At 42.5% G+C, this 24,863-nt stretch overlaps 2 protein-coding genes across 4 annotated transcripts in view; both read left to right on the top strand.

Annotated features, from left to right (window-relative positions):
- Nucleotides 1-24,863, top strand: part of TXNRD1 (thioredoxin reductase 1) — a 72,627-nt gene continuing 47,764 nt past the window's right edge. Inside the window, exons 1-4 of one of the 3 annotated variants that reach the window (XM_030856206.3) lie at nucleotides 1-197; nucleotides 21,318-21,440; nucleotides 22,903-22,975; nucleotides 24,544-24,663. In XM_030856206.3, the coding sequence (XP_030712066.1) occupies nucleotides 21,354-21,440; nucleotides 22,903-22,975; nucleotides 24,544-24,663 (280 nt within the window). In that variant the 5' untranslated portion in view covers nucleotides 1-197; nucleotides 21,318-21,353. Of the gene's footprint in view, nucleotides 198-217; nucleotides 357-1,538; nucleotides 1,662-21,317; nucleotides 21,441-22,902; nucleotides 22,976-24,543; nucleotides 24,664-24,863 lie in introns of those variants that run through there. The other 2 variants (XM_030856207.3, XM_030856208.3) reach the window with 2 other exon arrangements.
- Nucleotides 11,620-12,956, top strand: EID3 (EP300 interacting inhibitor of differentiation 3). The gene has a single exon (XM_030856215.2). It carries the CDS (start codon nucleotides 11,713-11,715, stop codon nucleotides 12,817-12,819), a length of 1,107 nt encoding a protein of 368 aa, XP_030712075.1. The 5' UTR covers nucleotides 11,620-11,712; the 3' UTR covers nucleotides 12,820-12,956.

The raw sequence follows: 24,863 nt of genomic DNA, 5'->3' as shown, positions 1-24,863 counted from the left end.
TGCACGAAGAGTGGGTTTTTGCTTTGTCATTCTGACTCTGGCGGTTTGCCCGCCCATTCAGAGGAGGGCGCGGCTTCTCGGAGCTACTGGGAACCCGCAGCCTTTCCTCCTCAGTTTGCTTCAGTCCCGCATTGCACCGGAGCAGCAGGTGCTGGGACGTCTGAAGGAGCGCCTGGTGCCCAAGGACTCCTGTTCGTGTAAGCTTCGGGTTTACTGAAAACGGAGGAAGCCCCAAGCCCCTGGGCTGTGAACACTCTGGGCCGAGAGCATCCTCCTGCCGGGTGCCTTGTGGATGCCGGGGAAGGGGAGACGTTTGAATGCGTGTCTGAGTAGGGCCGAGGCTTCTCTTAAGTCGGGTGAGCTTCTTGGCGGTGTTCATTGTTTCGCCCGGGTCGGTGAAAGCTTGGCGTGTTGGTAGGTGAGACCGGCCCCCTGTCGGCTGGTGGTTTCCTGTCTCCAGCTCTTCTTTATAGAGACGGTTTGCAGAATATCGGAGAAAATAGTTTCTGTATCATTTCTTAATGCACGAGTCTTGAAATGTAGGTGATAATATGATGAATAGATTGACAGAGCCTTGTCAGCATTAAGCGAGTATAACGATTAAAGGATGCCTTTCGAGGAATTTTCACACCACTGAATCCTCAGAAATTGTGAGAGATTGGCAAATCACGTGTGTCTTCGTGTGTTCAAGTGGGGAGACCAAGGCTTAGACTCCTGTGACTTTCCCTAGGCTGTTAAAGGAGACAACTAAGAGGAACCGGCGCTTATCTCACTGTATCAGGCAGTACAGGGTAGGGGTTAAAGGCTACACTGCACTGCCTGGTTTGAATCCTGGCTCTGCTGTTGACTAGCTGCTTGAATTTGGGTAGGGAAGCTTTTCTGTGCCTCAGTTTCCCTATTGGTGAAATGGACCTGATTGGACCTACTTCAACAGGGTAGTTATGAAGATTAAGTATTAACATATGCAAAGCACTACAGAATCGTTAGCTGCTATTATTATTGTTATTGTCAAACAGCTATACTTGGGGGCTGGTGTGGTTTTTGTCTCATGAATGGACCTGATGTCAGTATAACTAGAGTCTATTTTTAATTCTCACTGACTCATTCTTTACCTGAGTTCGCCCGTTTGTAAAATTGGACCATTTGCACCAAGCATGTCATTTAGGGTGTTGCTGTATTATTTCAAGGTTCTCTAATAAAAGCACCCCAAGTGGGCAGTGTTCTTAATTTTGCCTCGAGGTTTCAAATTTCAGAGAAACTTTGGAAGTTGGTTTTTTGGCATTCTGTGTATACGATGCAGAGTTCAAAGGAAGATTAAGTTGGGAGGTGTTAGTTGGCCTCGAGGCCATGTTTCCAGCCCGCGTGTAGGTGCGCCGGTCCGGGACCCGAGCTGGTGGCCGGCCTTAGTCAAGGTCAGGGCCGGGGCTGGGGCCTGGGCTGTCGCCCGGGCGAGTGCAGTTTGGGACGCGGAAGCCCCGCCCCCGCCGCGCACTTCCCGCCACGGCCCCGGGCGGAAAGACTGACCGGATCCGCTCTGCTTTTGCGCCCCAGAGAACGGGCGGGGCCTCGAGGGAGCGCTCTGCGAACTGACCTTGAAAACCGACATACCCGTTGTGTTTGTGAAACGGAGAAAGCTAGGCGGCCATGGTCCAACCCTGAAGGTAGGTAGGGGAACTTAACGTCTCTTTTGCCGCCTGAACTGCAAACGAGCTCATCGATCCGGCCGTGGTCTCAAAGCCAGGGTGATTGTGAGCGAACCTCCAACCGGAGCACATCCTTAGAAAACGACAAAGAAACGTGGGGGCCAGCTCACGTGTTAATCGACGTGGATGAGACACACATTTCAAAAGTGGGAAGCGTGGAAGGGCAGACGGCCTATTTTCTTCTTTTAAATAGGTTTTTTAAAGTGTCCTTTTTCTTTCCTTCCCAGTAAATCCAAATAACAAAACTTTTTAGCAGCAATGTAAACTGCTGAAAGTGAGTCGTTTAGAGAAGTACTGAGAAAAGTGGGTCAAGAAATGCTTTATCTTTGTCCGTCCCTATCGTCTTCCTCTTTAATTCTCAGGGAGGGAAACCCAGAAACCCCAGGCTCAGGGGAGAGCAACCAGCAAGCTCCTAGAGTAAGTTCATTTCCCTTCAGGTATCTCTTTTCTAGCCCAGAGTTAACAACTGGGTAGAGGGAAAGAAGAGAAATAAATCTTTCCTTTGGGTGGTGGTGAGTGTGGTGGCGTCCTCCCTTAGGACCATCCACTGAGGGGTGGATGGGTCATGGCCTGCCATACAGGCAAGATGCTGGGAGGCTGGATGGGTCATGACCTGCCATAAAGGCAAGATGCTGGGAGGTTGGGTGCACATTTGGGGGAGATATGCAACGTGGATGACCAGGTTAGAAAGCCTTAGAATCCTATCACCTTGGTATAGCTTTAACTTTTGCTGATTTTTTTTGTCCTCCTTGTCTGTATCAATGTAATGTTTAAGAAATGGATCTTAAAAAAAAAAAAAAAAAGAAATGGATCTTATACTTGAACATTGCCTCTTAGAAGTAAGCCTGAGGCCTCAGTTAAATGTAACAATGTATTTAGATGTGTGTGTGTTTAGGAAGGTTATAACAATTTGTATTTTTATTTACTACCTTTTCTTTTAAAAGAATCTTATTTATTACCTTTTTGAAGAATGGATATAAGAAATGGAGATAGACTTCAAAGACAAATAGTAAACTAATGGAAAATAATTAATGGAGATTAAGGCTTTTAGCTTGGTATAAAATACACTGTGTTACTCAAGACCTTTAGTTTGCAAGTAAAATGAGACAAAGTCCTGTTAATATTCTTTCCTGTCTGATCTTTTCTCTGCCTGTGTCATAAATTTGTACTTAAAAAGCTGTATAGGCATTTGATCTTTATATAAATTCTACATATGGTCCTAGTTTTAACACCAGTGGGAGTAAAAAGTAAAATCACTTTTTTATAAGCTTTGCACCTACTTTATTGGTAAGATCTGATATTCTCAATTCTATATGATCATAGTTAATTTCAGACATTTAGTGAGGTGCGATGCCATGCATGAAAAGCCTACCACCAAGTTATAATTAAATTTTAAAAAATGAACATCTCTTTTAAGTAAACTTACCACTCTCCTTTGTATCATTTGATATATTTTTGGTTTTTAATGAGTACTAAGATATGGAAGAAGACACAACAAGGTAAGGCTACTGCTTTGAAATGTTTGTGAATTTCTAGATAATTGTTGCCCACGTTTGGAACTAAATGGTAGGTCTTGAAATTCTTTAGGGAACATTGGGTTTGAGTGGAGAAAGGCATTTATTTAGTGGAGAGTTGAGTGCTTATAGAATTAGTGTTATAATCCTGAAGTCCACACCTTAAAAAAGCTTAAGATTTCCTGCTTTAGTTGCAACCTAAATAATGGAGAGGGAGGGAGCTCGTTAAAACATGTGCTTTTCTTTTCTCCTCTTAATATTGTTTCTTCCTTTGTCTTCCTTTCTCCTCAATAAATAGCAGCAGCAGCAAAACCTACCTTGTTTTCACAGTGTGCTATGGGAGACCAGGGAGTACAGCCCTACTCCAAGGAACTGATACATTTAGATGACTACCTACAGGATGAAGGCTTTAGTGCCTTTCAAAAAACTGTAGACTATGGACCACCTGCACAGAGTCCCCTGGAGTGCTTGTTAAACACACATGCTTGGGCTTTACCCGAGATCTTGTTCATTGAACCCTCTGGAAGGGGCTAGGTTCTGCCTTTAAATTTATTTTAAACAAGCCTCCTCAGGTAATTCTTATGATAAATATCACATTTGAGACTTACTTTAATGTATAAGGTAGTTTGGTCACGATTAGTTGCTAAATAATTAGAATCGAGGAAAACCAAACAAAAGATTACTATTTAATACCTAAAAGGTGTTAGTTAGAAGATGGCAAATAGTAACTCAACAGGCAAGTAACACTTCCTACCTGAATAGAAAAATGGGGAACTGTGCTATCTGTGGTCAGGGCTTGTGTGTCCACATGTGAAATTAGCACTAGCTAGCTACTAAATTCTAAGAACTATGAATATAGTTCCTGTTGCACAAAGACATACGGCTTTCATAAACATTGTAGTTCTTAAGAGCAAGCTTGCAAATTTTCCTACAGGGACTCATTCTTACATGTAAATCAGTGTCTCCAGGATTCCAGAGTTTTGAAACCACTCATATAAAATGAATGCCTGTCGGTGGTATTGAGAGGTAAAGCAAAGTGAGTGAGAGAGTGCTTATTGGAATACAAAGTGCCAGACATAGTTAAGCCTTCAGTAGTTTGAGATAATAATCTTGGGAGATTAAGACTAAAACTTGCAACATGGGACTTAATTTCTTCCAAGACGGACACAAAGTGGTGCATGATTAACATCCAAGGGAATTATGGAGCCAGTGTGGGAGGAGCTCAGAGGTGATGGTGTTGTGGTCAGGCTGGGAGCCCCCCACGTTCTGGGCCTGGGGTAGGCACTGAAACAGGCAGGTCTCCTTTCAAGCCTAACTTCTAAAAGTTACCAGAAACCAGACTCCTCACTGAATAGACATCGGGAAATGAGTGGTAACTTAATAACTCTGGCCATTCCCTTTCTTTCTTAATACTCTACCAAAATGGGCAGAAAACTTGATTCTCTTCTCAGATAATCCCTTCCGGGGAGATTAGTAGTGTATGTGCTTTTTGGCCTAGTTAAGGTTGAGGCCTAAGGAGAATTGAAGGACTGCTTTGACTCTGGTTTATTTAAGAAGGTAAGAGTAAGGACTAACAGTGTTTACAAGAGGCATGGATTGTTAGTACAATGAATTTGTTTGGTGCTGATTATACAGTAAAATTTTTACTAGCTGTGAATGCATGGTGAGACCCAGTGCCTTCTCCCCCTTTAACCAGGTGACAGCACAAGCCTCTTCTTTGCTGTCTGTCAGTCCTTGTACAGTGGTGTCACTCTTCTGGTCCAGGCTTTGGATTTCCTCTCACCTTTCCTGTCTGTTCATTTACCAGGGCCTGATGGTTTCCCACACAGGTGCCCACTTCTTCTATTAACTTTTTGCCCAGGCTACTTCAGGTACTGTTGCCTCCTACCTAAACGGTCTCTAACTGGCTGCCCACTTTTGATCTCCCTGTCCTTGCAGTCCATCTGCTGCAGAACCATCTTCCTGATTGCTTCTTTGCTGCCCCCAGATCTGCATCCAGAATGAGTATATATTTCTTAACTTGGTTTTCTGTGTCCTCCAGGGTCTGGCCCCAACCTGCTTTTCTGGTGATCTCGTGCTCTGCCCCCATTTATCTCTACTGGAAGCTCGTGGGAATACTGTTGGAGCTGTGGTCCCTAAAATTTCCCTCCTTTGTTCTGTTCTTCATTTTCTTTCTCGACTTTTCTTCCTGCTCAGACCCACTTTTCCAACTGCCTACCTGTGTCAGAGTACAAGGCCAGATTTGCCTGTTTCTCCCTCCTCCGCTCCCGCAGCACTCCCGCAAATCCCTGTCCCTGGGAAAGGAGGAGTCCTGCCAATATCAGAAGTGAAGAGTTAGACTTATTCCTTGTGCCTGGGATTCTAGATCTGCCTTAGAGCTCATCAGAAATTTAAATGAATGTCTGTCAATGATAGCAGCTACCATTTATTGAACGTCTGTTGTGTGATAGCCCCTAAATGCTGTGGTACCTAGTTGACTGAAATCCTCCCAGGAGTAGTCCTGTGAAGGAGGTGGTGTGATCCAGTTTTACAGATGAGCAAATGGAGGCCCTCAGAACTTAAGGAGTATGCCCTGGTGACACAGCTAATAAAGCAGCAGAGCCAGGATGGAGCGCAGGCCTGTCTGTAAAGTTCACTCTGGTGTTCTCACACTTCTGGCACTTGGCTCTGTGTTATCGCTATTGGGATGCGTGCCTGATCTCCCTGGTGTGATTGTGTGCTCATGATTCATGGCTGAGCCCATGCAAATCTTGGTATTCCTAGCATAGCTCTGGCAAATTGGCGTTTGTGTATAGCATGCTTGCTGAGTGGAACTGCATTCCTCTGTGCCTGCTAAATTATACCCTCCTTTAGAAAAGTGTCAGGAGGTAGCTAACATCCTCCTTTAGGATGAAAATGGTTTATCTTTGTATCTTCCATGTGTTATTTTAACACCTAGTATGCACTCAGTAAATACCTGTGGAATGAATGGTTGATGGTAGGGCCAGAGGACTGACTTCAGTGAGGGATTTAGCTACAAGGTGTCTGATTTGGTGAAAGTGGACTGTCTCCGTTAGCGATTAAGCCCTAAGTATAATAGTTCAGGAGAGGTTCTAGGCAGCATATAAAGCAGTTCAGACTTTTAAAAGAGCTGTATGATAGCGGCATTGTCCATCTTCAGTTTATGTAGCTGTGTCAGGTCAGTTGAGAAGAAAGTCACATTATGTCTATCTAGCTACTGTTTACTGAGCCCCTGTGTTCTCGATGTTGAGCTAGGCTCTGTCTTTGTTATCTCTAACTCAAGTCTGTAGGGCAATGTATATATTTTAAAATACCTTTGTCAACAGATGTTTGTATATGATTTTTTACAAAGAGTCGTGGCCGCTCTGTATGACAGAGAAGACGTCGGATAGAAGACATTTACAAAAGAGGAAACTCAAACTCCGAAGAAAGCACTACTTTTGATTTTAACCCAGAGCTCCAGAGCTGAGCTTTTTCAAGGCTGCCTCCTTTAGAAGCCGAATACCCAGTGCTTTCCTACCCTTAGTCTATCAGAATGATGCTCCTGATCATTGCTGACTTCTGAGGTGTCCCAGGAGAGTTGGTAATGGCTCTTACAAGGGGAAGCGTTCTCTATTCTCATCTCACACCCTTGTTTATGTTACTTCTTCAGGCTTGGCAAATCAGCCAGCACTTGGTTTTCTGAAGTGTCAGTTAAATATATGACTTTCAACCACAGAGCAAGGGCGGAGGTTTTATATACTCTAAAGTATTTCAGTGGCAGGTCCAAACTATTTTGTGGGGCTTGACTGTCATTTTATCTTTTACTTCAACTAACAGCAAAGCCTTCTTATTTGAATAGAACAGTTATTCAAAGCCTCTTTTAGATACCAGGTGTTTACAAAGAATCTGCTGAAGTCCAAGGAGCTACTTATGAGAAAAATATACATAAAGAATTGTGCTGGAATTCCCCGGCAGTCCAGTGGTTAGGACTCTGGGCTTGCATTGCAGCGGGCACAGGTTCGATCCCTGGTCAAGGAATTAAGATCCCACATGCCACGTGGCACAGCCAAAAAAAAAAAAAAATTCTATGCCATTTAACTGACATTAGAATTTAAATAAACCCACACTGATTAATTTTAATAAATTTTCCAAAAAAAAAAGAAAGGAATTTTGCATATAATCTCGGACTCTTCATGGCCCTGATTCAGAATTTCTAGTAGAGTGGTTTACCCTTCAAAGTGCTATACACAGTTCCATTAGTTGAAGCCCTAGTAGGTTTTTAAATTTTATATGACAAATTTCTTTTCACTGGTATTATTATAGTGAGATATACTTCTCTGTCTTCTTTATGGATATTTAGCCTTTAAAATATTTTTCTGTTCCTAAAACAACATCCCAGGAGTGAAGCTACTGGTTTGTATACACTTTTTTTTTTTCCTATTTAGTGTCTTAATGTTTATTAATCACTTGCTATCTTTGGGATAACTGAAGATTTAAGTACCTGTTCAATAGTTGAAAATATTGTCATATCTATCACGTAATTCTCATTCATTCAATACTTACAGTAACTTTATGATGTGAGTACTAGTATTCTCATCTTACAAATGAGGAGACTGGAGGCTGACACGTTAAGCAACCTAAGGTAGTGCTAATAGCTAATAGGTCATGATTGGAACCCAGGTTTGCCTCCTTCCACTGTCCATGGTCTTTTCAGAAACTCGTTTAAAAAACACAGATATCTGCCTTGATCATTGGAAGGTTTACCTTTAATACTGAAAAGCCAAACAAAGCAAAAATATACACACACAAACATAACCTAAAAGGAAATTCAGATGAAAGAGAACATATACCTAACATCCAGCTACTCCAGCAAATCAAGCTAGGCCTTCACCACATCTCTTCACAGCTCAGTAATAAATCAATACCCTGGCAGGATGAGGGGAGAAAAACTGCTGTGAAAGGAGGAACAGAAAAGTGTCAGGAGGTAGCTAACAGCAGGATAAGCATATCTTTTAGAGTGCGGGACTCAAACCTGACTGGTTCTTGGCTTTGGCTCAGAAGTCTCTTAAATATCTGTTGGTTGTAGATTAATCAGGCAGTAAAACCCCACTGGAAAAGATAGTGGGTCCTATGTGACTTTTAAAATTTGACCATAGAGAGACCTATAACCTATAACATTCATCCGCACCACCATGTTTGTGTTGAACACTAGGGGTTGTGGGAAAGAGCTTAAGAATGCTTGGAATGAATGAATCTGAACTCCTAGCAAAGGGACTGAATAGTAATACTGGAGAAAAAAACTGAAGAAAAGAAGAAAGGAAATGGAGGCCCTATGGAGCCTTAGCAGCAACTCCTGAAAGAGAAAAAGGGGGAAGAGGGAAGCTAAATTATTTTGGAGGCAAGTTGTGTGTTAAGGGACCTGAACTAGTCTTACTACAAGAAGAAGGTAGACTTCAGTGATTTCTTTGAAGTACTTGCACTTTTTGCCTTCTGTTAAGAGTCACAGAGAAGTTTACTGGTATAACAAATTATGTATTGCTGTGCATTCTTTTTAAGCTGCATTTATATAATTATTACTAGTAATTGGACCTCGGGTTGGAAAATCACCGTTTAGTAACTTAAGGATTCACAAGTGCAGAAATCCCATTCTTCAAATGATCAGGGAAAATCATTAGGTTTGAGATTTTTATTTTGTAGCCACATCTAAACTTTGCACTCTAGAGGCAGATTTTAAAAGGCAGAGTATAATGCAAGTATGACTTTCTAAGGATGACCTAAGTTACATGTTACCAAGGTTCTTATGAGCAGGGATCTAGCAGAGAATAAATTCAGCACTGAAAATCACAACTTAGTAATATGATGCTGGTCTTGATGTGTGCTGTTGCTCCGAGCAAGTTGTGTGGGCTGTTATCTCCTGTGACATCCCTATAGGTGATACATCAGTAATACTTTATAAGTAGGTTGGGAAAATTAATTTATTTTTCTAAGGCATTTAAAAATTGTTTGAAGAAAGGCTGTGTATGGAGCAAATTGGTGTCAGTCTGTTTTCCATCCTCTGAGCCAGGAGAAAATAGGCACCTTAGGGTGGGAAGGTTGGCTTATCTTTTGGAGTTCTTTTATAAATCACTTTTACTGAATTTGAAATGGATATCAGAAGTTCCCAAGAATATGGTTAACTATAAAAGCAAACTGTTTTGGACTTGGAACTTGGAACTATGTGCTTTCATCAAAGATTTAAGATGGGTAAGTATTAGTTTGTAATTGGCCAGACTTGGGGCTAAGATATGGCCCTTTGATGATCCTGGTCCCCAGCTTTGTTTTTCTCTTGCTTTTTCTTCATTTCAGGGAAGAGATAAGGCTGACTTTCTGAAAAGCAGTCTTTACTTTTTTTTTTTAAATTAATTAATTAATTTATTTTTGGCTGCGTTGGGTCTTTGTTGCTGCGCGCGGGCTTTCTCTAGTTGTGGTGAGTGGAGGCTACTCTTTGTTGCGGTGCACAGGCTTCTTGTTGCGGTGGCTTCTCTTGTGGAGCACAGGCTCTAGGCACGTGGGCTCAGTAGTTGTGGCTCGCGGGCTCTAGAGCACAGGCTCAGTAGTTGTGGCGCATGGGCTTAGTTGCTCTGCGGCATGTGGGATCTTCCTGGACTAGGGCTCGAACCCGTGTCCCCTGCATTGGCAGGCAGATTCTTAACCACTGCACGACCAGGGAAGTCCCAACTTATTGTCAGTGTGTAAGATCTATTTCTTCCACTAATCTGTGAAATCTTTTGCTCCAAATAAGTTGGCAATAGGTACTGGAACAAAGGTTTTCATCTACGCTTACACTTTCAAGTGTGCATACTCAAATGCCTCCATGTGAAAATAGCTTTGCTTGGAAGATTTATAACCAAATTCTTGCTTTAGGGAAGCTAACAGTCTAATAGGGCAGGGTAATGTATATGCACAAGTAACAGTACTGCATGCTGTTTTTGAAAAATGCATGTTTCTTTCTGAATTTTACCCCTACTTAAAAAGAATAATGGTGAACGAAGAGTAACTATTTTGAAGTAACTTAACATGAGGCTTGGCTGTTCATGTATTTGCAAGAAACTTTATGCTAATGTCAAAGAAAAATGAACCAGTGTAGGGCTTCCCTGGTGGCGCAGTGGTTGGGAGTCCGCCGGCCGATGCAGGGGACACGGGTTCGTGACCCGGTCCGGGAAGATCCCACATGCCGCGGAGCGGCTGGGCCCGTGAGCCATGGCCGCTGAGCTTGCGCGTCCGGAGCCTGTGCTCCCCAACGGGAGAGGCCACAACAGTGAGAGGCCCGCGTACCGCAAAAAAAATGAATAAATAAAAATAAAAATAAAGAACCAGTGTAGATGCATAGGAAGGAAGGTAGGGCCAATATACTTCCTGGTGCCTTGAAACCAGAGCTTCAGATGCAATGTGGTGGTCTCTCTCCCTTTCTTTCCCTCTCTCCTTCCGCTCTTGTGACTGATGAGCTAAGCCCTTTCTCCAACTGTATGTGATTTCCTAGTGAACTGGGGGGTGTATTTTTCCAACATACATTAGTCACCCGACTTACAGCATTCACATTCATATCCTTATAACAGATTGTGTCTAAAATCTTCACAGATTTCTCACCTTTTAGGGTTCAGATTTACTACCCACTCGGAGTCTGTGACCCTTACTTTTGGCAAGCCTCCGAACAGCTCTTTGATGGAGACCCTGTCCACTTTATTCTTGTACCCTTGGGTGGCGCAGCACCAGAGATCGCTTTGCGTAACGCTGTGGGACGGGGGGCGGGGGTGGGAGTGGGGTAGGGTAGTGCACCTTCGCGCCTGCGCCAGTCCGGACCCTGGTTTACCCGGTGACCCCGCCCCCCACTGGGGTAGGTTAGAGAGGATTTGGCTTTTGAAGGTTTTGAGGGCCCGCCTAGGTAATTAACACAATTTACGTTAGTATAATGAAGACGGAGTTCCAAGCAACCACCTTGCAAATGGACCCTGAGAGTTCAGCCTATCTGTAATGGAGATACCGCAGGCCACGATCTTTGGCTTTGTGAGCAGTTTATAATTTAGCCAGATTTAGTTTCCCCCCCTAAAAAGTCTTTTAATCAGAGCGAAAAAGCGCTGCCGCAACATGTGACAGCAAATGTTTTAAAGCACGGGACGTTTGGTCCCCCATAATTTTGTCATAAGATTGTCCAAGCGTTTCTTTGAAAGCTAGAGGACACTGCCAGTAAACGCCAAAATAGTAGCTGTCGCTTGAACCGAGCGATGTTACTAGGGTGGGGGTGGGACCCATTCTCGCGCGCCTTCTGCGCCGGCCGGGGGCTTGTTTGCGAACACTGAGGGGTCTGGGCTCCGCGGGGCGGGACCGCTGGGAGGCGGGGCGCGCCGGGCGCGGGGCCGGCGGGACTCCGCTAGTGCGCATGGTCAGGCGTCCTTCTCCGCTCCGGCTGACCCCTTGTTTCCGCCGTTGGCCGAAACACTGCGAAGGCCGTTACCTGAGCGCTACCGGTCGCCGACATGGCTGAGGAAAAAGATTGCCTGAGGGGAGACGTAGAGAAGGGCGAGCAGCCGGTGGTAACCATTACCGGTGGTGCGTGCTCTGGGAAGCAGGCGGCGGAGGAGCCGATGAAGGTGGAAGCGGAGGCGGGGGCTGATGCCTGCTCTGACGACCTCAGCTGTGGGGAGGCCGACATCGACCCAAGCCTGCTGGAGCTGGTTGATGAGGAGAAATGCCGGAGTATCCGCAAGCAGTACCGGCAGCTCATCTATAACGTCCAGCAGAACCGTGATGACATAGTGAACACGACGAGCGAGTCCTTAACCGAAGCTCTCGAAGAAGCCAATGTCCTGTTTGATGCAGTGAGTCGAACGAGAGAAGCGGCCCTCGACGCTCAGTTTCTTGTTTTGGCTTCTGATTTGGGTAAAGAAAAAGCAAAGCAGCTAAACTCTGACATGAGCCTTTTTAATCAGGTGGCATTTTGTGATTTTCTGCTTATATTTGTGGGTCTAAACTGGATGGAAGATGATGGACGTGATGCGCTGAGTGACTGTGATGATAATATAGTTCGCTCTTTTTGGGAGACAGTACAAAAGGAAGCAACGTCGTGGATGCTGCAAGCTGAAACATTCCACTTTATATTCGGTTCATTCAAATCAGAGCCTTCCGCGCGGAAGCCCCGACTTGAGCACCGGAAAAGAGTTCACAGAATGGAAGAAAACGGGGATATGCCTACAAAGCTGAGGAAGCTGGACCTGAGTAGTAATCAAGAAGCGACAGAAAAAGAAGTAGAAAGAATCTTGGGATTGTTGCAAACGTACTTTCAGAAGTATCCTGATACTCCCGTGTCCTATTTTGAGTTTGTGATTGACCCAAACTCTTTCTCTCGTACTGTGGAGAATATATTTTATGTTTCTTTCATTATAAGGGATGGTTTTGCAAGAATAAGGCTTGACCATGACAGGCTGCCAATATTGGAGCCCATTAATATTAACCATGTGGGTGAGGGGAATGATTCCAGTTCCCATTGCAGGAAACAAGGAGTTATATCTTTGAGTTTACAGGACTGGAAAAATATTGTGGCAACTTTTGAAATCTCAGAGGCCATGATCACAAACTCGTACTAAAGATTTTTGTTCTTAGTGTAGGAGACATTTTGTGGCTTTTCTTAAGCATCTCAAAATGGAGAGTAAAATCCAAACAGAAACACATATTGTATCTCTTGTAAAGTGAAAAAGTATTTTCAAGAACATCAGAAATTGTTTCACTGTGCAGTGTATTTTTCTTGGTAGTTTATAAAGTTGTCATGATCTTCTGTTGCTAAAAAAATCTCACTGGCATGTTCATGGGAAAATTATTTTGAATGCTTCTTAAGGCTTTAATAATAAAAGTCAGTTCTGAATTCCATAAATTAAAAGGTATTTGATAATTTTCCAAAAAAAATTAGTTATGGTGCTCTGTGATACTTACTGCCTTGCTTCCTCTGCTCCAGGGAACCACAGGAATCCCAAATGGGGCTCTTGACCAGGTTGGGGAGAAGAGTGGGTGGAAAAAATGGTCAAGGAAGACTTTCTGTAGGGCAGAGCCTAAGTGACGTTAATACTGTAAGAAAAAAAAAAATTCAGATGCCATGCTTCATTGCAAAGAAGACTCAGAAAGATTAATGAGTGGGTATCCATATTTGAAATAATTTCTCCTGCAATTGGACTCAACAAAAGTAGAATATCTCTACTGTAGTAGGTGAGCCATCAACTAAGTGCTGAAAGGCAAGCAGGAATTGGTCAAAGGTAAAGAAGGTAGTCTCGCAGAGAAATATGGAGGCCAAATACATGGAATTGTGAGAAGTTATGGCTCCAGAGAGACCTGTAAGATTTTTTGGAAGACTACTCCATTTGAATGTTAAACTGGGCAGAAATTGGCATACCTCATCTGTTAGTGACCTCAGGAGTAGAAGGTAACCTTTGCCAGATTATTTCAAACACAAAATCTTTTAACATCCAGTTACATAGTCTTCACGTACTTGCTTCATTTCTTCTCTGGCCCCTAGCTTCCCTTTGTAATTTCTGCTGATACAGAGTGTCCCTCAGAATCAGTGATGTTTCATCATGTTAACAGCTTTGAATATTTGTTTCCAACTCCATTTTGATTTCTTAAGTAGGGCTTTAAATGCCTGGAAACTTCCTGTTTAAACAGAAATATATGATTAATTAATCCAAGTTTTCTTCATTTTCTTCACTTAGCATAAAGCCATAAAGGCTTTTTAGTGTTGTTGCTTGTAATTGTTTTAAGAATATAAATTACCACCTTATTTGGACGCTACTGCTGAAAATTTGAGTCTTTAAGAAAACAAGTTTTGAAGGTGCAGTGAGCATGCCTATGCTTTCCTTGATCCCTATAGAAACTAAATCTTTGGTAGCAGGGGGTCTTGCCATTAAATCTTATTTGGCAAGTGGATAAGTATCTGCTTTGCATAGCAGTAATGATAAACTTTCCCACCAAGTCTAAATGTAATACAGGGAAGGGAAATCCAAAGACTGAATGAATGACTTCGAGATCAAGAGAAGATTGAGATGGAGAGGTTCTTCAGTAATAGTGGAGGTTTTTAGCAAAAAGAGAAATTTCTCATGAAACTGGGCCAATTATTTTCTGAAGTAGTCAGTTTTTCCCCTTTTTTATATGAAGGGATGCTCACCCTTCCCAGTGTCTACCACCCTTTGATCTAGCAATTGTGGAAGCATCATTTGGTCTCTGATCCTCCCTTTAGCATGCCTCTACCAACTGGGTTCCTTAGGTTTTCCAGAGCTTTGCTGTTTGGGGAAAAGATAATCTTAGTGATAGCAAAAAGATCTTGCCTCAGGTCTACTCACCACCAGTTCTCTCTTTAAACACCAAGTGCCTTTACAGGAGTATTTGAAACTTAGTGATGACTAAAAGCATTAACAGAATGTGGAGGTTTGGGAGGAAGGTAATCTTCTGGGTCTTCTCTAAAGTAATAGCTGTTAACATATAAATCAGGTTGACCACTTGTTTCTACTTTTAATTGGTTGTCATGACACATAGATTGCCTCATCACTTGGAAATTAAAGCGATTGTTTATCTTGAAGAAAAAAGGAAAATTGACCAATAGATAATTATAGAGATTAGATATGAACCAAGCTGCAAGTCTGCTGGTTTCCCTCTAATATAGTTAGAGTGCCTTATATTTCGCAGGTTCAGTAAAATCAGCTGAACTTCAGGAGAATATTATGGAAATCTTTTAAACTAGGATTTTGTTGTTTGACAGAACCACTCTCTGATCAAAGGACCTGGGATCAGATCCTCTGTAACGTTCTAGTTGGAGACGTTGGGCAAATTATTAAACCCGCAAACCTTTAGGTTTTTTATTTGCTAAGTGGGAATAATTACCTGTTCTCTTAAATTTACAGTAAGGATAAAATGAGAAAATGTATGTGACAAGTACTTTGAATTAATGGGTGTGGTATAGTGAGAAAAGCAAGAGATTTGTAATCACTTAGACCTGGGTATAATTATTGACTCATGGGCAAGTTTCTTAATCTCTAAGGGTTTCTTTTTTTTTTTTTAATTTATTTTCTTTATTTTTGGCTGCGTTGGGTCTTCGTTGCTTCGCGCGGGCTTTCTCTTGTGGTGAGCAGGGGCTACGCTTCGTTGCGGTGGCTTCTCTTGTTGCAGAGCACGGGCTCTAGGTGCATGGGCTTCAGTAGCTGTGGCTCCTGGGCTCTAGAGCACAGGCTCAGTAGTTGTGGCGCACGGGCTTAGTTGCTCCGTGGCATGTGGGATCTTCCCGGACCAGGGCTCGAACCCGTGTCCCCTGCATTGGCAGGCGCATTCTTAACCACTGCGCCACTAGGGAAGCCCTCTAAGGGTTTCCTTATTGTCATTTCTGAAATGGGAATGGCATGTGATTAAATGGGATGATATATACCAAACATCTAGCCCAAGGTTGGGCTCGCTGTGAGCACTCATGTTAGTCCCTCACTCAGTAGTAGATCAGTGTCAGAAAGTCCACGCTGCTGCCTCCTTCCATGGTGACATCTCTGTCACGGTTCATACACTTTGCTTTAAGTCTAGATGTCGTGACTTTCTCATATTCTTGCCTTTGTTGTGGGGAAACCATTACCAAGTGATTAGAATCGGTACTTTGTTAATTCACTCAACAACTGTGCCAGGCACAGCTCTAGGCAGGGGGGTGGGGTGGTGGTGGAAAGTGGTGAACTGAAAATTGTCCGTCTCTCATGGAGTTTATATTCTAATGGCTGTATTAGTTTCCTATTGCTGTTGTAACGAACTACCATTTAGTGGCTTAAAAACAACACAAATTAATTTTCTTACGGTTCTGGAGGTTGGAAGTCTGAAATCGGTTTCTCAGGGTGTCAGCACAGCCGGTTCCTGTTGAGGCTCTGAGGAGAGAAATCTGTTTTGCCTTTTTGGAGGCCACCTGTGTTCCTTGATACACTATTACTCCATTTTCAAAGCTGCCAGTGCAGCCTCTTTGTCTTCACATTGATTACTGTAACGCAGTCTCCCTCTGCCTCCCTCTTAAAAGGATACTTGTGAATAAGTTGGGCCCCGTGGGATAATCCTGGAAAATCTCCCCATCCGCAGATTCTTAAATCACATCTCCAGAAACTCTTTTACAGGTAATGTATTCACAGGATCTGGGGTTTGGACTTCAGTGTTAGGGGACCATTGTTGAGCCTGTCACAGAGTGGGAGACCACAGTAATTCTGTCAGTGATGACTGCTCTGGAGAAAAACTGCTTGGAGAGTGGCTGAGAGGCTGGGTCAGGGTGGCCCCTGGGAGGAGGCATTGAAATGGCATCTGTTTGTTGTGAGACATTTGCCAGAATACTCGATACAGAGTGAATGTTAAATATTACTGTGGCTCTAAACATTTTAGGCACATGATAGCTGGCAGGTCTAGATGGTTAACCAGAACCTCCCTGGTCCTCCTAGGAGGAAGGTAGTGTAGCAAGCATCTCTACTTCACTGACTGGGCACAAAGACAGTTCTCTGATTTGTATTCACCTCAGTATTACCGTTTGATAGTTTTCACCCAGCACCACCTGTCAGCATTGATTGAAATTTTCCCTAGGCCAGGAGTTGGCAATGTTTTTTCTGCAAAAAGCCAGGTAGTAAATATTTTAAGCTTCGTGAGCCATATGGCCTCTGTTGAAACTAGTCAACTGTGCTCTTGTTGCAAAAACAGAAGCTCTAGACAATATTGAAACAAATGGGCGTGGCTGTTTTCCAATAAAATTTTATTTATGGATACTGAAATTCGGGTTTCTTATAATTTTCATGTATCATTAAGTATTGCTCTTGATTTTTTTTTCCTTTATCATTTAAAAATGTTAAGAAGAACCATTGTTAGCTCAGGGGCTGTGAAAAAAACAAACAAACTACAGGCCTGCTGGGTTTGCCCCTCAGGCTGTAGTTTGCCAGTTCCTGTTATAGGCCTGGGGCCCAGGCTCTTCAGAAGGTCTGTAGTATTTAAACCATCATTTAGTTTTATTTCTTTCATGGCCCATAATCCTCCAAAGCAGAGGCTTGAGGTATATCGCCTAGTGGGTGCCAACGTGCTGGCAACAGCAGTCAGATTTCAAAGGAAACAAGCAGTCAGCAGTTCGTATCGTTTATATAGTCACTGCAGACAAGGAACCCAGGCAGGAGAATTTAAGCAGTTTGCCCAGGATCACATAAGTGACAAAGTCAGGTTCAGATTTGGACTAAATCCAAGCTCCTAACCTATTATGTTACACCCCTGGTACTTTTTCAGTGTTTTCCCACAGTTTTATTTTCAGGGATGAGGAAGCTGAACTGAAGCCCAGCCTCTCAGTATACATAACAGAGTAGGAATTAGCACCCAGGTGTTTTATTCTAAGAATATTTTTGAACATCACATGCATGTGGAGTTGGCACTGGTGATGCAGGAATGAGACAAGATGCTTGTCCTTGTAGAGTTGATGGGATTGCGTGAAGATGCCAGCAGGGGCATCAGAGGAGGATCCAGCCTGCTGGGCACAGTCAAGTAAAGGCTTCCAGCTAAATCTTGAAGGACAGGAAGGCGCGGAACAGTCTTCACTAAGTGCTCTGAGAACCTGTGTTAATACAGTTGCAAGAAACAGGAGAATGTTGTTTGGGAACCTTAGGGAAACAATGGAAGAAACGGGCCTTACGTTGGTGTCTTAGGATGTTGGTAAAAGAGCCTAAAGGAATGCTTTAGAAAGGGTGACATATTTATGTACATTGAATAAAAATAATAAAACATCATGCAGTTGATATACTGGATCAGAATTTGATGGGAAGAGGGCATTTCAGGTGAGAGGCGATGCAGGTTAAGTGCAGGGGACAACATCTGTAAAACATGCCAGAGCTTTTTGACTTAGCCCCTTGGGCAGGCAGGTTCCCTTTTGTAGGAAAGGGAGAATTAGTGACTGAAGGGATTTTTCCTACCAACCACGGTGCCAATATGCTTTACCTCAGGCTCAGCAGTTGGGGGTGGGGGTGGGGGGAATGTTGATTTTACAAAAGGAAAAAACGGACTCCCAAGGATTAGGTGATGAGCCCAAGTCACCTAGCCTTGAGAGTGATAGAGCAAGTATTTTCACCTAGGTCACTTCCACACCAGAGCTCATGTGTAATAGTTAAAAAAACAAAAGCCTGTGCCCAAAGGATAGGAGTCATGTTTGGGGGAAAAATAAAGATGACTTACTCAGATTTTAAAGAAATCTGAATTGCTTTCAGCATTGTGCCTTTCTGGGGGAGTCTGGAGCACAGTTTTTGCTAGCGGTGGGGTGGAGGAAAGGCATTGAGAGGCAGATGGAAGAATATACAATCTGTAAACCTCACAAACAGCTACTGGGGGGAGGGGGGTGTATGTTTACACTGCTGTCCTTGGTTCTCAAACTGTGGTCTTCATTCTGCCCACCCCCTTCAGGAAGTCCTTGAGGCCAGAATTATCTTAATACTAAGGTGCTCTTTGCCTTTTTCACTCATTCTCTTGCAAGTCTACCATGGAGTTTTCCAGAGGCTACATGGCAGGCAGAGTGGTGCAACAGACTGAACACAGAAAAGATAGTCATCACAGAGAATTACAGAGATATAAAATAATGCCACTCTTCTCACTAATTAAAAATGTTTTAATCAGTTGTTTATGTTTAACAATGATGTTTGATATTTAAAATTTAAAGATATTTTAATAACTTAAAGTATTTTAATATTTAAGGTATTACATTTTTTTCCTTAGTTTCCAATATACTAAGCGCCACATTAACCAAAGCTCTAAATAATTTAAGGTTCTGAAGGGATCCTGAGACTAAGAGTTTGAGAACTCCTGTTATCAGCTTCTCTGGTCAGTAGTTACCAATATTTCTAGCAGTCGTAATTGGAGAACGCGGGGCATTTTTCTCTTGTGTCTCCTTACCCCATCTGTGTGCGCCTTCCTTACACTGTGGAGGAGAGAGCTGTCTTATATTGTCTATCTTACTTTTATCTCAGATGGGCAACCACTTCCTTGCAGTTGAATGACAGCAACTTCAGTTTTAAGTTGGATTAAAATTTTAAAACATCATGTTTAGTTCTGGGGTCAGCTGAATGCCTCAGTTGCCTGTCTTGCTGATTTTACTTTACAGAACTAAAAATGTTCAGGCTCACTGAGAGCTTTCTTGGTAAAATCTGTGTGCCCGGTTGATATAATTTGATTTAAACTTGAACCATAAGAACCCAGGTCTGATACAAAATTTCAGTACAGAACAGATTTTTATAAACATTGGTAGAGGGAGTATGTAGCTTTCCAGCATGACAGTGCATTTTCCTTCTTTTGTTTCAGTAGATGTGTTGGGGGAGGCGGTTATAAGAACAGGTGGTTTTTATTTAGGCAGCCAGTGATTGTGTTTTGGCACCATCTGTGTTAAGTACATGCAGATAAAATGAGGCTGAGATTAAAAATGGTTATTTTTCCAGAAGAACATCTAGCTGCATCTATTTGTTAATTCTTTTCAAACAGCAGGTCAGCCCTTCCGCTCTGAGATCAGCTAGAGAGAGGAACGCTTGTGACCTGAGGCTTATATTGCTCCGTTGATCTGAAGGGCTGTCATTACCAAATTGTTTTTCTCCCCACAGTGCCTTGCATTGGAGGAGCCTCGGCCATAATGCCAGCCAGCCTCTCATGTTAGACCTTTTGTACAGACGGTCAGGGTGATGCAGGCTTGCCCCTGCTGTTGCTGGTTTCCAGGTGCTCTCCCTTCAATCCCTGAGCCATGGTGTGTACCTGCCACGCTGCCCCGGGGGCAGCCACGGTGCCGCGCCTCCTCCACCTTTCCATACTGCACCCCCTTCTACATCCCAAGCATCCAATTCTACTGTTCCTAAGTTCTGCCTTTTGTCCCCCACATCTGATGGTAGGCAGGAGAAAAATGTGCAGTCTGGGCTGGTAAATTTGGGGGCTTTTTTGATTACCAATGTTAAAACTTGACTTAAAAAAGAAAAACATTTTTGTGTGCTTGTTAACAACTTTTCCAATCATTCTCTCATGTTAGCAGATTTTTTTTTTTTTTTTTTTTTTTGCCGTACGCGGGCCTCTCACTGTTGTGGCCTTTACCGTTGCGGAGCACAGGCTCCGGACACGCAGGCTCAGCGGCCATGGCTCACGCGCCCAGCCGCTCCGCGGCACGTGGGATCTTCCCAGACCGGGGCATGAACCCACGTCCCCTGCTTTGGCAGGCAGACTCTCAATCACTGCGCCAGCAGGGAAGCCCCAGATTTTTAAAATAAGAAATAATTTTAAATATTCACCGAAACAGTGTTCCATGCTAATATGAAATGTAACTAATGTGTTTTAAAACTAGTGGAATCAAAGGATGTTTTAAAATTAAAAGTCTAACGTTTATATTATAAATGCCAAGTACATGGAAACTACTAAATATAGGAGGCTTCATACATAAGCAGATTAAAGAAATGAGCTTTAAGGGTCACTTGTTTATTTATTTAACCTTTTTCCCCCATTTATTTAAAATGTCTTATGAAAGCAGGGACTTTTAACATTTTGTTCAGGTCAGTGTCAATTAGTGATTTTGTTCTGAATTTCTAGATTTTATGCTTTACCTAAACAATGTAGAAAAAGTTTTAAATATTTGGCTAACCTGTTTCAGTTGCTATTTACCAGGTCCCTATCTTAATCTGTGACCTTAGCCTACTCATTATTCTACCTTTGACTAGAAAGTGAAAATGATTGCCAAATTGTATTGGGTCTATTAAAAACGTATAGTACCGATGTTTTTAAAGCCTAGTTTAAAAATTCTAGGAAAAAAGAGCCGATCAAACTTAATTTAGGTCTAAGTTGCTTTGTTGGACCATCAGGGCCTTAGTTTTGTGTACTATGAGGACACTTCAGAGTAGCTGTCTGTGATGTGGAGATGCATTAGGACAGTCCTAACAGAAAGCAGGTTACTGATGACCACTTGAAGGAAGGTTGAACATTTCCATTGCATGCTATGATGTAAATCAATATTTTTCCTTTGCTTTTCTTTGAGGAAAGGTTTTTCACAAAACTTTTCAGACATTGCTGCTTTTAAGTTATTTTTACTTCCATTGTTTTTCTTCTTTAGGCTTATCAGGAGGGCAGACTTCAAAATCTACTGAAAATGAACGGCCCCGAGGATCTCCCCGAGTCCTATGACTATGACCTCATCATCGTTGGAGGGGGCTCAGGAGGACTGGCGGCCGCTAAGGCAAGGCTTCTTGTGTGTTCTGGGATATGGGTAGAATAGTCACATCCCCGACAACATTCTCCAGGTCCCCTGTGGAATTTGAGCTACTCTTGTGATGTTTTATACGTTAACTTGGGCAGGGAACGTTAAGGACATTTTTCCAGGTTCAGCTGTATATTCTTTGTATAAAAATACTGGGGCCAGTATTCTGGGACACATTTTCATTCATTTTAAGTTTGGTTGATTTTTTTTTTTTTTTAAGATAATAAGGGGTTTGTATGCAAATGGCTTGAAAAGAAATAAATATATTTTTATTCTTTATAAATACGATAATTATTAGTTGTTTTCGCTTTGATGATTTCCCTAATCACAGAACCTCCTCCCCAATAGGAAGATGGAGAGCAGTTGGATTTCTTAAGCTTAATTACTAAAAGTTTTTGCCTCCCCTGTGTACGAAATGAGGTAAGAGTGTATCCACTAACTCTGTGGCCCGGAGGTGATGGAGTACAGGATGTATAAATACAGGAAATTAGGAGTGCAGCTCCTGGCCCTGTATTGAGATACATTTTCCATGTGTGAGGGGCCCTTGTGCCTGTCGTTGTTCCCTATCACCTTGTTTGAAAAGATGAGGTAGTTGTCCTCCTCTAAGGTGTAGCTTGTGGTGAATCAGTAAAGGTAGATTCAAATGAAGCTGTTCAAATTGGGAGCAGGCCAATGTCTGGCATCAAGCATTGCTTTGCTGTAAATGATTCAGGAGTAATCTCAGATTTTTTTTATTCTAGCAGTGGTGGCTTTGAAGGACACATAGACTCAGTCCTTTCAAATAAGCTTTGGAGGTCTAGTTGCAAATACACAAAGCTTATTCTCTGAGAAAGATAAAGGATACTCTGCAAAATGAACTTGTGATGGTCGTCACTCCCCTAAAATAGATTTGGAAACCTTAGAGAGATCATCAACTTCTCCACTGGCTCTTCGCGTGAACATTTTAGGAAATCTGACAATTTCAGAAGAAAAACTTTTCCAGTATTCTGTTCAGAAACTGAAGTAGATAAAACTTCGAAGTACTTATAAAAATATTGTCTTACTGGATACAGGTTGAATCAAGGATTGTAGACTATCAGTATATCTGTTTTACTGCCTGTTTACCACTTGCTTAGAAATGGCCACATAGTTTTCAGATTATTGCTTACTTTATTATCGTTTGGCTGGAATTACATAAGAAGATTCTAGGGATTCCAGCTGACTCTGACAGTTCTGCAACTGTAATCTGCATATTCTTTAAAGCTACCCTTATTGACTAAGTATTGCTTAACTTTTACCTTGGAGTTGCACTAATCGTTTTGGTATATGAAATTCTCAGGTATTAATGATTGGTTATGCTTTAGGCATTATAGCTTAGTAAAAATAACATGGGTTTTCAACAGCCCATTTCCAGTCCATCATATTAACCATTCCAACTCATTTTAATAATTTTATTTTCCAGGAGGCAGCCAAATATGGCAAGAAGGTGATGGTCCTGGATTTTGTCACTCCAACCCCTCTTGGAACTAGATGGGGTAGGCTTTTAAAATACCTTAGAAGTGACTTTGTAGGAGCAGGTTTTTCCCTGGCACTGGTTTAAATGGCCCCTAAAGTCCAATTTTAAAATTAAAAATTAAATAAGCAAAAAGAAAAAAACCCCAAACATGTACTTCTTTCACTTGTGCTAAGTTAAAATGGACTCCAGTTAAATGTTGAAGTAGGTAAGTCTTATCAAGATGACTCAGCTGCTTCAAATTAGAAGGAGGCAAGAAGAAGCAGGAAGTCTGGATAAGACAGCGTCACAATTTCTAATTCGTTCATCAAATATTTGTGAAGGTGTCACTTCTGTGTCGGGCACTGTTCTGGTGCTGGGTGTAGTCCCTCTGGCCTGTGGAGCTCACATTCCATGATGACACTCGACTAAGCATTCTCCTGAGAGGGCTTCGATTTCCTTCGCTGTGGAGTCCACTGCCATCTTGCAGTCTTACTCATGCCATTTTGGCTACCTCCCCACCTGCCTAACGGAGACAAGTTATCACCATGTTCTTTAAACTCAGGGACACTAAATCTTTACTTTTTTTGGGTGAGGGGGTGGTGTCGTGAATCCTTTGGTGAGAATCAGCGAAGGCTATAGACCGCCTCCGTAAAGAGATGCTCGTATACACCAAACTTTCTGTGTGCTCCCAGGCCCACTGCAGTCCAGCCACGCCCAGCTCAACAACCCCTTTATCAGTTCTACTCATAGGGCTGGTGGCAAGTGTAAGGTTGTACGCAAAGTAAGGCTTCAGTTTCTGGCATTTTTATCAGCAATTAACTTTGAATCTTTGAAGTATGTGGAAGTTGTGGAAATCTGCTCATTTTCATTTTAGGGTAATGTTGCTGTGTTTGGTCTATAAGGCTCTCTGAACTTAGAAATGTCACGAGACTTAGGAATAAACTCATATAAAAAGTATTGGCTACATTAAGCAAATAAATTATGATGTTTAATACAATAGCACTGGTGCTTGGGGCAGGCCACCCCAAAATACACACAGTGGCATATTGATTATTTTGAATTAAAGTTACTTAAGAAATGGCCAGTGCAAGAGGGACACTCTGGCTCTCCTTTTTGTGTCTGAAAGCAGGAAATAAGTCATGCGAAAGGTGCACTTCCTGCATCTGGAGGTAGAGAGGCAGCCTTATCACAAAAGATACGGAATTTGGAGCTGAAGAGCCTATTGTACACAAACCTGTCACCTCTTTAATTCGTCCCAAGCCTAAACTCTGTTTAGATGCTTAAATAATTGGGCACCCAAAACCTAAGTTTCTTTGTCCTGTCAATTTCTCACAAATGTATTGTTTCTTTGTCTAAAAAGTATAAAAATGGCCTGCTTTGGCTACTTCTTAGGTCCTATTTCTATGAAACCTTCATGTGCACAAATTAAAATTTCTTTCTTTTTCTCCTGGGGATCTGTTATGTCAAATTTATTATTAGTCCAACCACAAGAACTCAAGAGGGATAGAAGGGAAATCTCCTCCTCTGTGATGTTAGTAATAATCGTTGCCTCTTTTCTTTGGAGGATTGTAATACGGGCTATAAACTGATTTCTCAATGTTGTTGCAGGTCTCGGAGGAACATGTGTGAATGTGGGCTGCATACCTAAAAAACTGATGCACCAAGCAGCTTTGTTAGGACAAGCCCTCCGAGACTCTCGAAACTACGGGTGGAACGTCGAGGAGATAGGTATGTGGGGGAAGCTGCTCTTCCGTTTGTGCTTCTGAGGGGTTCAAGCTGGGATCTTGCAATGCGCCATCCATCTACAAGTAACCCGGAATTCGTCTCTGTTGTTTGTTTTTTTGTTTTTGTTTTTGCGGTACACGGGCCTCTCACTGTCGTGGCCTCTCCCGTTGCGGAGCACAGGCTCCGGACGCGCAGGCTCAGCG

Source organism: Globicephala melas, chromosome 10 (assembly GCF_963455315.2).
Source record: "Globicephala melas chromosome 10, mGloMel1.2, whole genome shotgun sequence".
Lineage (NCBI taxonomy): Eukaryota > Metazoa > Chordata > Mammalia > Artiodactyla > Delphinidae > Globicephala > Globicephala melas.
The sequence above is the reverse complement of the archived record's forward strand: the minus strand, read 5'-3'. Positions and strand labels throughout refer to the sequence as shown.